The following is a 13,430-nucleotide window of genomic DNA, read 5'->3' on the forward strand; positions in this document are numbered from 1 at the left end:
GGAGAGTTCAGCTTCCTGACAGCCTGTGTATGAAGCTGTCTTTCAGTCTGCTGGTCCTGCAGCTCGGAGGCTCCTCATTCTCCTCCCCGGAGGGCAGGAGAGTGAAAAAGCGTTGTGAGGGTGGTCATTATTATACATAGTCTGGGTGGTCATTATGTGTGTGTGTGTGTGTGCGTGCGTGTGATAAGACTGGGGGTCCAGACCTAATCATAGGTGATTGTAAGTCTGGGTGGTCATTTTATTTATTTATTTTGAGTACTTAACACCCATTAGAGACAAAAGGAAAATAAAATAAATTAATAAGGGCAAAACATATTAGGCTTGTGGTCATTTGAATGAGGACAGTGGCGGATGAGCCTTGATTGAGGGGACAGGGACAGTCCACCAAAAAAAAGGAGGGGGGCGTCCCACATTGTCCCTCACAAACATACCATTTGTCCCACATTTGGTTTATTGGGATCTGGTCACAATATTAATAGGTTGCACTCCAAATAGTATTATTATAATTTTTTCCTGCCTGTACCCCCCCCCCCCCATGCTGCTATGACACCTGGATTTCCCCAAGGGGATTAATAAAGGAACACTTGACTTGAGTTCATAAACACTGCTCGCCAAAATATCGCAGAGAGCTGCAAAGTTTGACATAATTGCAAAAATAATGACCACAAGATGAGAACGTGGTGAAGAAGTGTGCAGCGGTACTCACTTTAAACTCAGTCTCCTCCTCGCAGTGCTCAGCCTCTTTTCAGCCTCGTCCACCATCTCCACGTCGATACACTCCACGTCGCTGTCATCCTCGTTGTCCTGGAGACCAGAGAGGAGGTTCAGTGAGGAGGTTCAGAGAGACGAGTGAGGAGGTTCAGAAAGGAGGTTCAGTGAGGAGGTTCAGAGAGACGAGTGAGGAGGTTCAGAGACGAGTGAGGAGGTTCAGAGAGGAGGTTCAGAGAGGAGGTTCAGAGAGACGAGTGAGGAGGTTCAGAGAGGAGGTTCAGAGAGGAGGTTCAGAGAGGAGGTTCAGTGAGGAGGTTCAGAGAGGAGGTTCAGAGAGGAGGTTCAGAGAGGAGGTTCAGAGAGGAGGTTCAGAGAGGAGGTTCAGAGAGGAGGTTCAGTGAGGAGGTTCAGAGAGGAGGTTCAGAGAGGAGGTTCAGTGAGGAGGTTCAGTGAGGAGGTTCAGTGAGGACTCGGTTCAGAGAGGAGGTTCAGAGAGGAGGTTCAGAGAGGAGGTTCAGAGAGGAGGTTCAATGAGGAGGTTCAGAGAGGAGGTTCAGAGAGAGACCAGAGAGGAGGTTCAGAGAGGAGGTTCAGAGAGGAGATTCAGAGAGGAGGTTCAGAGAGGAGATTCAGAGAGGAGATTCAGAGAGGAGATTCAGAGAGAGACCAGAGAGGAGGTTCAGAGAGGAGGTTCAGTGAGGAGGTTCAGTGAGGAGGTTCAGAGAGGAGGTTCAGAGAGACGAGTGAGGAGGTTCAGAGAGGAGGTTCAGAGAGGAGGTTCAGAGAGGAGGCTCAGAGAGGAGGTTCAGAGAGGAGGTTCAGAGAGGAGGTTCAGTGAGGAGGTTCAGAGAGGAGGTTCAGAGAGGAGGTTCAGAGAGGAGGTTCAGAGAGGAGGTTCAGAGAGGAGGTTCAGAGAGAGACCAGAGAGGAGGTTCAGAGAGGAGGTTCAGAGAGGAGGTTCAGAGAGGAGGTTCAGAGAGAGACCAGAGAGGAGGTTCAGAGAGGAGGTTCAGAGAGGAGGTTCAGAGAGGAGGTTCAGTGAGAGACCAGAGAGGAGGTTCAGAGAGGAGGTTCAGAGAGGAGGTTCAGAGAGGAGGTTCAGAGAGGAGGTTCAGAGAGGAGGTTCAGAGAGGAGGTTCAGAGAGGAGGTTCAGAGAGGAGGTTCAGAGAGAGACCAGTGAGGAGGTTCAGAGAGAGACCAGTGAGGAGGTTCAGAGAGGAGATTCAGAGAGGAGGTTCAGAGAGGAGGTTCAGAGAGGAGGTTCAGAGAGGAGGTTCAGAGAGAGACCAGTGAGGAGGTTCAGAGAGGAGGTTCAGAGAGGAGGTTCAGAGAGAGACCAGAGAGGAGGTTCAGAGAGGAGGTTCAGAGAGGAGGTTCAGAGAGGAGGTTCAGAGAGGAGGTTCAGAGAGGAGGTTCAGAGAGGAGGTTCAGAGAGGAGGTTCAGTGAGGAGGTTCAGTGAGGAGGTTCAGTGAGGAGGTTCAGAGAGAGACCAGTGAGGAGGTTCAGAGAGGAGGTTCAGAGAGGAGGTTCAGAGAGGAGGTTCAGAGAGAGACCAGAGAGGAGGTTCAGAGAGGAGGCTCAGAGAGGAGATTCAGAGAGAGACCAGAGAGGAGGTTCAGAGAGGAGGTTCAGAGAGGAGGTTCAGAGAGGAGGTTCAGAGAGGAGGTTCAGTGAGGAGGTTCAGAGAGAGAGAGAGACAAGTGTGAGCTTGAGTGTTACACTGAGTGCACAGTTGTATCGACATAATATTAGCAAGATAGGTAGTAGTATAAGAATAGTAGCATAGTAGGGCGGCCGGGTAGCGCAGCGGACTAAGCGTCTGTCTACCACCGCAGATACACTGGTATCGAATCCAGCTGTCAGCGGTGCCTCCGGCTTGGCCGGTCGTCGTACTGACACAATTGGCAGTGTCAGCGGGGAGGGAAGCCGGTGGGTGGTGATCTGGTCGTTGTAAACAGCAAATCCTACAGGTCGGTCAAGGCGCCTGCACAGCGAGGAAGGGATCTGGGTGAGGTAGTGTGCGATCCCACGCGTTACACTCACCCAATGAGAGTCCTCGCTGCCAGGTGAAAAGAGGCTGCTGGCTGTGTCCTGGCTGTGTCTCCTATGTATCGGAGGAAGCATGCGATAGACTTCAGGGCTCCCTAGGCCGGCAAGTAGGGGGGAAATGCGCGCAACGACCAGGAAGGGGAAGGGGGGAATTGGCATAACGACTAAATTGGGATGGGAGGAAAATACACGAAAAATAGGAGGAGAAAAAGTGGATCAAAAAAAGAATAGTAGCATAGTATTGGGGTACATAATAGTAAAAAGGTTAGAGGGTTAGTATTATTAGAATGTTTTCCATCCCTCTTCTTACACTGATGCTGATCACAGTGTGTCTCACGGCGACGGCGGCTTCCTCGTCGGACGAGTTGTCCGTCGGTTCGTCAGTGTCTTCCGAGAGAACCTCGACCACCGGGGCTCTGAGCCTCCTGCGTGAGACGACGCTTCCCTCGACCGTCTGCTGGACCGCGCCCCACGTCTCCCCTGAGAACACAGAGGGAGATGGTAGAGTCAAAACCCTAAATTCCATGACCGTCCTCTGGCAGACATGTTCCGATGATTTTTTTCAATTCTGGGGACTATTTAGAGAGATTTTAGCCCCCCATGTCCCTCCAAAAAAAAACATGTATATATTTTTTTATAGGGCTTAATAAAAAAGATCACCTGGCGGCCATCTTGAAAATGTAACTTTTGAACTAAACCACATAGAATCATATATGATGACACGTTTTCATATGAATCATCTTGGATTTCTGTGTCATAATGATGTCAAAACATAATCTGAATTATTAATCCTCATGCTTGATTTATATGAAAAAATTCCATCATGTATGATTCAGGGGCGGAGCTAGGGGGTGGCTACCTGGGCTCAAGCCCCGGATGTATTCTGAAAAGCCCCGAATCTATTTAATTTTTTTTTTTTTTTTTTTTACAATTCATCATTGTTACATGAAAATATGTTTGCACCAGATTTAGCAGAAGCTAATTTCCATCTGTGGTCTATCCAGCTGCTAACTGTATTTGAGTGAGTTAAGTCTTGGTGTTATGGTAGACTCAGACCTAAGCTTTAAATCACAATCAACAAGTTGACAAAAACTTAATTCTTCCACCTTAGAAACATAGCTAAAGTACGGCCATTTATAAATCAAAAGGACGCTGAAAACCAGATCCATGCCTTTATCTCAAGCCAACTCGACTACTGTAATGCACTCCTTACCGGCCTCCCGAAAAAATACGATGATAACTATTTTATTGCAATGCACTATTGCATTATTTTATTCTATTTTACTAACTATTTTATTGCACTGCACTATTTTACTTTGTATCAGTGAATCATAGACGCCTGGCCATAAGAGCATTCGGAGCATCTCTGCTCTCCCACTATTGAACTTGGGGGAGCAAAGGTATGATCTTGCTCCACCACTTTTTGATTATATGAAAAATATGATATATCCCCCCCCAATATATAAATCTAACCATAACTACGTTATGGTTAACTGAGTTTTATAGTGAAAAGAGCAGCTTTATTGGTCAAGATTGAAGGCTCTATATTGCAGGAAATTGCACGTACAGGTTCATTAAATTAAAAAAAAATCTGTCGTGGAGGGGGTCGTGCCTGGCCCCCTCCAAACCACCCCTTGCCTGCCAAAAAAAAAAAAAAAAAATTAAAAAAAAAAAATAATAAAAAAAAAAAAAAAAAAAAATTATGGGGCCCATCTGGGCTAAGCCCCGGATCTCCTACAATCCTAAATCCGCCCCTGGTATGATTCTAGATGGTTTAGTTCAAAAGTTAAATTTTTCCAAGAGGATGGTCACATAATTTAGGGTTTTGACTCTGCTAAGATGAGAGGAGTATGTAGTCATTCCTTTGAAGAGCACCAGTAGTAGAAGTACAACCATTCGTGAGATGAAGCGGGACGAGACCAGATGGAGAACCTGCACCCTTCTGGTCACAAGCTCTGTTCTCTCACCTTTTCACTACCGACCTACCTGGTTGCTTTTTTATATAGCGCTTTTATCCAAAGCGCTTTACAATTTTGTTCCTCACATTGGACCCATTCACTCACACATTCACACACCGACGGCGGAGGCGACCATGCAAGGTGTCAACCTGCTCATCGGGAGCATAATTTATAGGGGTTAAGTGTCTTGCTCAAGGACACATCGACACGCTGCCCGGGAATCGAACCGGGAACCTCTGGATTGCCCAACGACTGCTCTACCTCCCGAGCCACTGTCGCCCCTAGGTGGGCATATGTGACCCCTCCCCTCCACGTGTGACTCCACCCCTCTATGTGTGACTCCTCCCCTCCACGTGTGACTCCACCCCTCTATGTGTGACTCCACCCCTCCATGTGTGACTCCACCCCTCCATGTGTGACTCCACCCCTGTGTGACTCCACCCCTCCATGTGTGACTAGACCCCTCCACGTGTGACTCTACCCCTCCACGTGTGACTCTACCCCTCCACGTGTGACTCCACCCCTCCATGTGACTCCACCCCACGTGTGACTCCACCCCTCTCTGTGTGACTCCACCCCTCCATGTGTGACTCCACCCCTCTATGTGACTCCACCCCTCTATGTGTGACTCCACCCCTCCATGTGACTCCACCCCTCCATGTGTGACTCCACCCCACGTGTGACTCCACCCCTCTCTGTGTGACTCCACCCCTCTGTGTGACTCCACCCCTCCATGTGTGACTCCACCCCTCCATGTGTGACTCCACCCCTCTCTGTGTGACTCCACCCCTCCATGTGTGACTCCACCCCTCCATGTGTGACTCCACCCGTGTGACTCCTCCCCTCCACATGTGACTCCACCCCTCCACGTGTGACTTCACCCCTCCACGTGTGACTTCACCCCTCCACGTGTGACTCCACCCCTCCACGTGTGACTCCTCCCGTCCATGTGTGACTCCTCCCCTCCACATGTGACTCCACCCCTCCATGTGTGACTCCTCCCCTCCACGTGTCTTACCAGTGCTCTCAGATATAGCAGTGATCCGTGCTGCTCTCTCTTCCCTCAGCAGCTTTTTATGTTCCCTCAGTTTCCTGTTTGCTTTTTTCAGAGCCTCGATTTCCAAACATGCCTAAGAGAAGGACACGCAAGATCACATTTAGCATTGGTGTAGATTTAGCAGATCACTCAGACCACAGACCGCATCGCTAACCAGCCATTCAAGGGCGAAGGGCTCGCGGGGCATCTGTGGTCGTCACGCTAGCCGTCACAATAATGTATATTTCAATGACATTTCCAAAATCTTTTGGACATAATAATATATTCAATTTGTAGGGGCGCTTTATATTTATGGAACAAATCTCAAGGCGCTACCGTGTAGAAGAACATAACAACTAGTAAGAGTAAAAATAAAATAAAATAAGTAGGGCTAAAACTAGTAAAAGAACATCAAATGTGTGGTGCTAAAACTAGAACAAATCAAGTTCAAGTTTCTTTATTAGTTGTCATACAAAAATACAGAATACTTTTATATGAAATGCTTTTTTCTGTTTTGCTCCCGAGTGTGCTAGATAAAAAATCGATAAAGTATAAAATAGAAAGTCAAAAGTACGTAACAAGTGTAAACAAAAGTGTTCCATATACATATATACAATACAGAGTAGAAAAAAAAGAGTAACTGAGTTACAATACAATATACAGTACAATGCAGAAATGGGATGAGGTACAACTTAGGGTAAGGTGAAATGAGGTATGAGTTGTAGTGCAAATCTCTTTACCAATAAATATAAAGTGTTAAAGTGTCTAAAGTGGGTAAAGTGGGTGCTACAGTGAGTTGTTTATTTAAAGGTGACATGCATTGAGTTGTGCGGGCATGTTCTGAGAGGATCCAGCGGGGAGATGTTCAAGAAGGTGGTGATGGGGAAGGTGGATGGAAAGAGAGGAAGTGGAAGACCAAGAAGAGGCTGGGTAGACGACGTCTGTGATTGGAGCGGAGTGAGAGGCGGAGTCACGGAGTTGGAGAGAAGAAGTGGGGACAGAATGGGTTGGAGAGTGATAGGCAACATTCGGAATAAAAAAGCCACCTAATGATGATGATGCATTATAAATGTCTTTTTTTCAGTGCCCAGCATTGTATTATAGTAATAGGAGTTAGTATCAATGTGTTTGTGTCTCTAAATACCATATTGGCGGATTGCCGTCATTCAGGTCATTCATTTCCTGGTCCATTTTAATCAGGTCGTTCTGATTTGATGCGCATGGTGACGTCACGTGGCGCTGGGGAAGCGGATAGTGATCCGATTGGCTCTGTGGTTGGAGCCAATGCCCGCCCACAATCTACCTTGGCAGCCCTCAACATACAGCAGGCAGACCGCAGGAAAGAAGTGCAGTAACTTGCCTAACGTCCACGATGAGCAAAACACGCAGGACATGTGCTGTTCCTGGCTGTAAAGCTCCTAATACGTCTTTGCACACTTTTCCAGAGGATGTCGTGCTTCGCCAGCAATGGACAAAAGTTCGTTTTTGGATTTTTGCAAAGACGAGGGACTTTATGCTTCCGTGATTTCCTGGCTGTTGCTAAAGAAGAAGGGACCTAGCCTGTAAGTCTTTGAGACCGAAAGAAAGCATCGAATCAGTAAGTACATACAGTACGTCGTAATTAGTTAATTAGCAGTAGGACCTCGTGCATTAATCCGTTTGTGTATTACGGTACTCTTCCATGTGTGTGCGCCAAGACAGTCTAACGTTAGTGCAAGCACAGTGTGTGTGTGTGCGAGTGTGTGTGTGTTTGTTAGACGGACTGAGAGAGCAAGCTAGCTTAGCTAACGTTCTTAGCTCTGTGCTTCGTTGTATATATGTAGACCTACTTGTGTGTATTGCGAATGAATGATTATGTTCCTAACTAACGTCGTGTGTGTGTGTGTGTGTGTGTGTGTGTGTGTGTGTGTGTGTGTGTTAGACGGATTGGGAGAGCAATCTTATTCTTCCGGGCATTTGTTTTCCCAAAATCGTATGGCATGGGTACCTGCTTCGGTGTCATCCCTTTATGGATTGTATTGTATCGAAAACGTATGCTTGAGCAATATTTGTTTGTGTATTAGGTTCACTTTGGCGTTAGTAGAGTAGTATGGCCAGAACTATTTGGTGGGTGGCTGTCACTCAAAGCATTCTGCTAGTATGGGCGGAGCCAAGCCAATAATAGGCTGAAATCTTGAGGGTGGAAAATTATGCTTTTGAGTACTCTATTAGAAATATAAAACAATGATTTTTTTTTTTAAATAAACCTTACAGATGTCTTCCATAGACTCACAGGAATTGTGTAAAGTTGCCCAAATAGTGCCAGGAATAGCAATGCAGGTCCCCTTTAAAGTGAGTGTGTACATGTGGCTGTGTGTGCTGTGAGTGTATTTGATGGTTTGTTATTATCATTGAGCATCCTGATGGCCTGGGCATAGAAGCTCAACAAAAGGCTCTATTAACACTTTGAGCGCCACTCACGGCTTTATTCGGGTTTACGACCCGACCGTTGAATGCCACGTCACGGCTATTCTTGGGTGTTTTTTTTTTTATTTTTTTATTAGCGATCGGAAATCATATTGCATCACGCGAGCCTACCGTTGGAGATCCAGGGACCGCCGGCGATCAGATGTGAAAAAGCGCCCCCTATCGTCTCCCAGATGGTAAATCACCCTTTTGGAATGGACTCAATGAAAGTGAATGGGAGAACGGATTTCTGACTCCACATTTTACTTCTCACTGATGCAGCCGGGGTCTACCAGAGTTCATTCTGGAGCCTCTGAGCCACGGCGAATATGGGTTATACTGTACACACGATGGATCAATACATTTATCGATTTTTTCGAATGGCGATCGGAAATTGGAATAAACCATTTGGATACCATCTGACCTCAGGTAAGGAATCTATGTTATCAGTGTTAGGATAATCAGACTCGTTTTCACAGAGATATAAGCGTCTATGTGATATGTGATATAGCTGTTTTGACTGTAAAAGCGATCAGGAAATGAGAGCAGCTATTATCAGCGCGCGGCACGAACGTGCGTGCGCACACATATACTATCGATCATCTAGCGTTTATTTGAAAACGATTCATAAATAGGCCGACAAATGACAACGTTCTGGAATATTCCAGTAAAAGGCGATTATCATAGGCATGGGTTGTTTTTCCCCGGAAAACGGGTGATTTTCAAAATGCTATCAAACGGAAATGAAGCGATAAAAATACAATCTGCCTTGCCAATGTTGACTGGAAAATGAGTCTTTGATAAGCGATGGGCAGATTAGACACATAGCCATAATTTAAAACATAGATTAGGCGATATTAACGTTAACATTGGGAGTGGACCGTGGCATTCAAGGGGGTAAGGCTGAGCCCGAACGTTCGAACGTTCGTTCGTTAAGCTGACATTCGGACTTTAATTAATGGGTTCGAACGTTCGGTGAAAAAAAATAAAGCAGGCGCAACGACGGTGAGGCGATGTGAAGCGGCGCGTCCCCCGAGTCGCTCGGCTCAACCAGTATCCAGTATGGTCTCTGCCGGGCTGTTGCTGGATACTCAACCAGAGCTCTAGTCTCAACCAATGCAATAGAACAATTTTGATTGAATGACAGGCGATTCTGCCAATTACGTCACACCGCTTGCACCCGCCTCTGCTGTTACCACCAATCGGCAAGCGTTTATTATTTTTTTTACTTCCGGCAATGCCGCCATTGATCTGCTTGCGAGAAGCATTAACGTAGCGTTAGCTCCCCGCCGAGGAAGTAAAAGTCGTAACAAGGTTTCCATAGGTGAACCTGCGGAAGGATCATTAATGAATACCAGCCTTTTTCGGCCACGGAGCGCGAGCTTCATGGCGGGAGGTGGTTGCGTTGGAAACAACTCTGGCCGAGGCGGCAGGCGTGTTGGGAGCCCGGCGGCGTGAATATTAAAGGCAACCAACTTGTGTTCGGCTTTTCTCTGATTGGCCGCGCCCCCCCGCCCCCACGCGCAAGCAAGCGCAGCCGTCCCAAATGAAATCCAAAGAGCAAGCGCGGCAGCGCGGCAGCTTGGGCTGGAGCGCTGCTGACTGATTATTATGTTTCGCGTTTTTAACAACCAAAGTTAGATTCACTCGTCACTGTACATGTATAAACAAAGCCCACACAGTTATGAAATAATAAACACTGACTATCTGACTCTTACCAATAAACACTGTGTTAGGACTATAAACACTGTTAGGACTATCTGACTCTTAATAATAAACACTGTTACAGACTAGTGTTAGGACTATCTCGATTCACGCGTCACTACTGTAACTAGAAACTCTGGGTGTCACTGTACATCAGTAACGTTATTTCGCGTTTTTAACGTCAGCGGGGCGATGCGGTGGTTAGTCCCCGCTTCCGTGCACCGCCGCCGGCTCTACTCGGTCCAGCTCCAGCAGCAGCGACCGTGCTCCGTTGTAAAGTAGCGATTTTTATTGTTTTGTCATGAAAACCCAATTACATAATCCAACATATGTGTAAAGAAACAACATATTCCCGTTAACGGTATATTTTTTAATGATTCATTACGGTATAAATTAGGTTAACTGGAGCTGTGGAGGCTGCTTGTTGAAGAGCCAGCGGGGCGATGCGGTGGTTAATCCCCGCTTCCGTGCACCGCCGCCGGCTCTACTCGGTCCAGCTCCAGCAGCAGCGACCGTGCTCCGTTGTAAAGTAGCGATTTTTATTGTTTTGTCATGAAAACCCAATTACATAATCCAACATATGTGTAAAGAAACAACATATTCCAGTTAACGGTATATTTTTTAATGATTCATTACGGTATAAATTAGGTTAACTGGAGCTGTGGAGGCTGCTTGTTGAAGAGCCAGCGAGGCGATGCGGTGGTTAGTCCCCGCTTCCGTGCACCGCCGCCGGCTCTACTCGGTCCAGCTCCAGCAGCAGCGACCGTGCTCCGTTGTAGAACGAAGCCCTTCAATGACAGAGCAATGACTTCGCGACAGCCATATTAGACACATCGCCATAATTTAAGATATAGTTTATGCATTCGCAAATATGAGAGTTCTGTCATTGAAGTGGGTGGTGGCAGCTTACTAACAGTAGCGATTTTTATTGTTTTGTCATGACCAAACATAATCCCAACATAGATAGGAGGTGTACTGTATGTCAAATGTCGGTCATGTGGTGGAAGTGTTTAGTACAGTCACACAACAGAACACCGCTGTAGACCAGCGCTTTTGCCGCGTCTCTCTTTGCGCGAGGGCGTGTGCTAGTGGATTGATTGATTGGCCGTGCGGCCAATCAGAGAAACGCTGAACGAAAAGCTGAACACAAGTTGGTTGCCTTTAATATTCACGCAGCCCGGCGGGACCCCCGCGCCGGTGTCTCTCTGTCTCTCTGCCGTCCCCCGTTCCGAGGTAGACGGAAGGAGCCGAGGCGCGCGCCTCTCTCCTTCCCGTCGACCAAGAGTGAATACATGTTATTGAACGTGTAACACTAACTATATAACGTTAATGCCACAAAACGAATGCATTTGTTTATCTAGCTAGCCCCTTACGTGACTGTGGTGTGCAAGGGCTATTGTTTATCATAAGTAGGAACTTTGATGCAGTAGTCAGTAGCTTGTTTATTTTCTTCTGAGTGCTTTGTTTAATTACATGTTTACATGAACAGCCACCACTGTAAACAACATGATTTTTCACCAATAGATTATGCAATGCCGCCCTCCGTAGGATCTATAATACAAAAAAAAAAAAAAATTATAAAAAAATAAAATAAAAATTTTTAATAATATTTTTTTTTTATTAAAAAATTTACAAAAAACGAACGTTCGAACGTTCGTTCGATAAACCCTGGCGAACGTTCAAACCCTAAAAACAGGGTTCGGGCTCAGCCTTACAAGGGGGTAAAAAGGAAAACACGGCGTGGCTCTCAAAGTGTTAAAAAGATGTGTTTTGAGGCCCTTTTTAAAAGCTGAATGAATATGAATAACATTAATCATTTTGCATTACATTTTCCAGGCCTGGAAAACACAAGATGGGAAATTCCCTGACTTTTTCCATGTTTTCCATGTGTCCATGAGCCTCACCGTTCCCAGGATGTCACGTTTGGGTGTTTTTATCTCTAGCCCAACCTCCTTCCTCAGCTTGTTGAGACCGTTATCCAGTTCGATCCTCCTCCGCCTCTCACGAGCATTATGGAGCCCCTTCTATTGACAGGAAAGGTTTAGGGTAAGGTGCAATGAGGTATGAGTTGTAGTGCAAATCTCTTTACCAATAAATATAAAGTGTGTTAAAGTGTCTAAAGTGGGTAAAGTGGGTGCTACAGTGAGTTTGTTTATTTAAAGGTGACATGTTTCAAGTTTCAAGTTTCAAGTTTCTTTAATAGTTGTCATACAGAAGTACAGAATACTTTTATACAAAATGCTTCTTACTGTTGCGCTCCAGAGACTGTGCAAGACAAGATAAGTATGAAATAAATAACATAGTAAATGTTATTTATAAATGCATTATAAATGTCTTTTTTCAGTGTCCAGCATTGTATTATAGTAATAGGAGTTAGTATCAATGTGTTTGTGTCTCTAAATACCATATTGGCGGATTGCCGTCATTCAGGTCATTCATTTCCTGGTCCATTTTAATCAGGTCGTTCTGATTTGACGCGCATGGTGACGTCACGTGTCGCTGGGGAAGCGGATAGTGATCCGATTGGCTCTGTGGTTGGAGCCAATGCCCGCCCACAATCTACCTGGGCAGCCCTCAACATACAGCAGGCAGACCGCAGGAAAGAAGTGCAGTAACTTGCCTAACGTCCACGATGAGCAAAACACGCAGGACATGTGCTGTTCCTGGCTGTAAAGCTCCTAATACGTCTTTGCACACTTTTCCCGAGGATGTCGTGCTTCGCCAGCAATGGACCAAGTTCGTTTTTGGATTTTTGCAAAGACGAGGGACTTTATGCTTCCGTGATTTCCTGGCTGTTGCTAAAGAAGAAGGGACCTAGCCTGTAAGTCTTTGAGACCGAAAGAAAGCATCGAATCAGTAAGTACATACAGTACGTCGTAATTAGTTAATTAGCAGTAGGACCTCGTTCATTCATCCGTTTGTGTATTACGGTACTCTTCCATGTGTGTGCGCCAAGACAGTCTAACGTTAATGGAAGCACTGTGTGTGTGTGCGCGCGCGAGTGTGTGTTTGTTAGACGGACTGAGAGAGCAAGCTAGCTTAGCTAACGTTCTTAGCTCTGTGCTTCGTTGTATATATGTAGACCTACTTGTGTGTATTGCGAATTAATGATTATGTTCCTAACTAACGTTGTTAGTACAAGTGCCGTGTGTGTGTGTGTGTGTGTTTGTTAGACGGACTGAGAGAGCAAGCTAGCTTAGCTAACGTTCTTAGCTCTGTGCTTCGTTGTATATATGTAGACCTACTTGTGTGTATTGCGAATTAATGATTATGTTCCTAACTAACGTTGTTAGTACAAGTGCCGTGTGTGTGTGTGTGTGTGTGTGTGTGTGTGTGTGTGTGTGTGTGTGTTAGACGGATTGGGAGAGCAATCTTATTCTTCCGGGCATTTGTTTTCCCAAAATCGTATGGCATGGGTACCTGCTTCGGTGTCATCCCTTTGTGGATTGTATTGTATCGAAAACGTATGCTTGAGCCATATTTGTTTGTGTATTAGGTTCACTTTGGCGTTAGTAGAGTAGTATG

At 46.0% G+C, this 13,430-nt stretch overlaps 1 protein-coding gene across 3 annotated transcripts in view; it reads right to left on the reverse strand.

Annotated features, from left to right (window-relative positions):
• LOC311246687 (uncharacterized protein) overlaps nt 1-13,430 on the reverse strand; it is a 65,540-nt gene that overhangs the window by 15,817 nt on the left and 36,293 nt on the right. For 2 of the 3 annotated variants that reach the window (XM_084336894.1, XM_084336892.1), the window contains 4 exons: nt 11,810-11,929; nt 5,739-5,850; nt 3,073-3,242; nt 707-804 (listed from right to left, as the gene is read on the reverse strand). In XM_084336894.1, coding sequence (XP_084193020.1) covers nt 707-804; nt 3,073-3,242; nt 5,739-5,850; nt 11,810-11,929 — 500 coding nt within the window. The remainder of the gene's footprint in view (nt 1-706; nt 805-3,072; nt 3,243-5,738; nt 5,851-11,809; nt 11,930-13,430) is intronic. The other variant, XM_084336893.1, reaches the window with a different exon arrangement.

Source organism: Notolepis coatsorum (genome assembly GCF_963971535.1).
Source record: "Notolepis coatsorum genome assembly, chromosome: 2".
Classification (NCBI taxonomy): Eukaryota; Metazoa; Chordata; class Actinopteri; order Aulopiformes; family Paralepididae; genus Notolepis; species Notolepis coatsorum.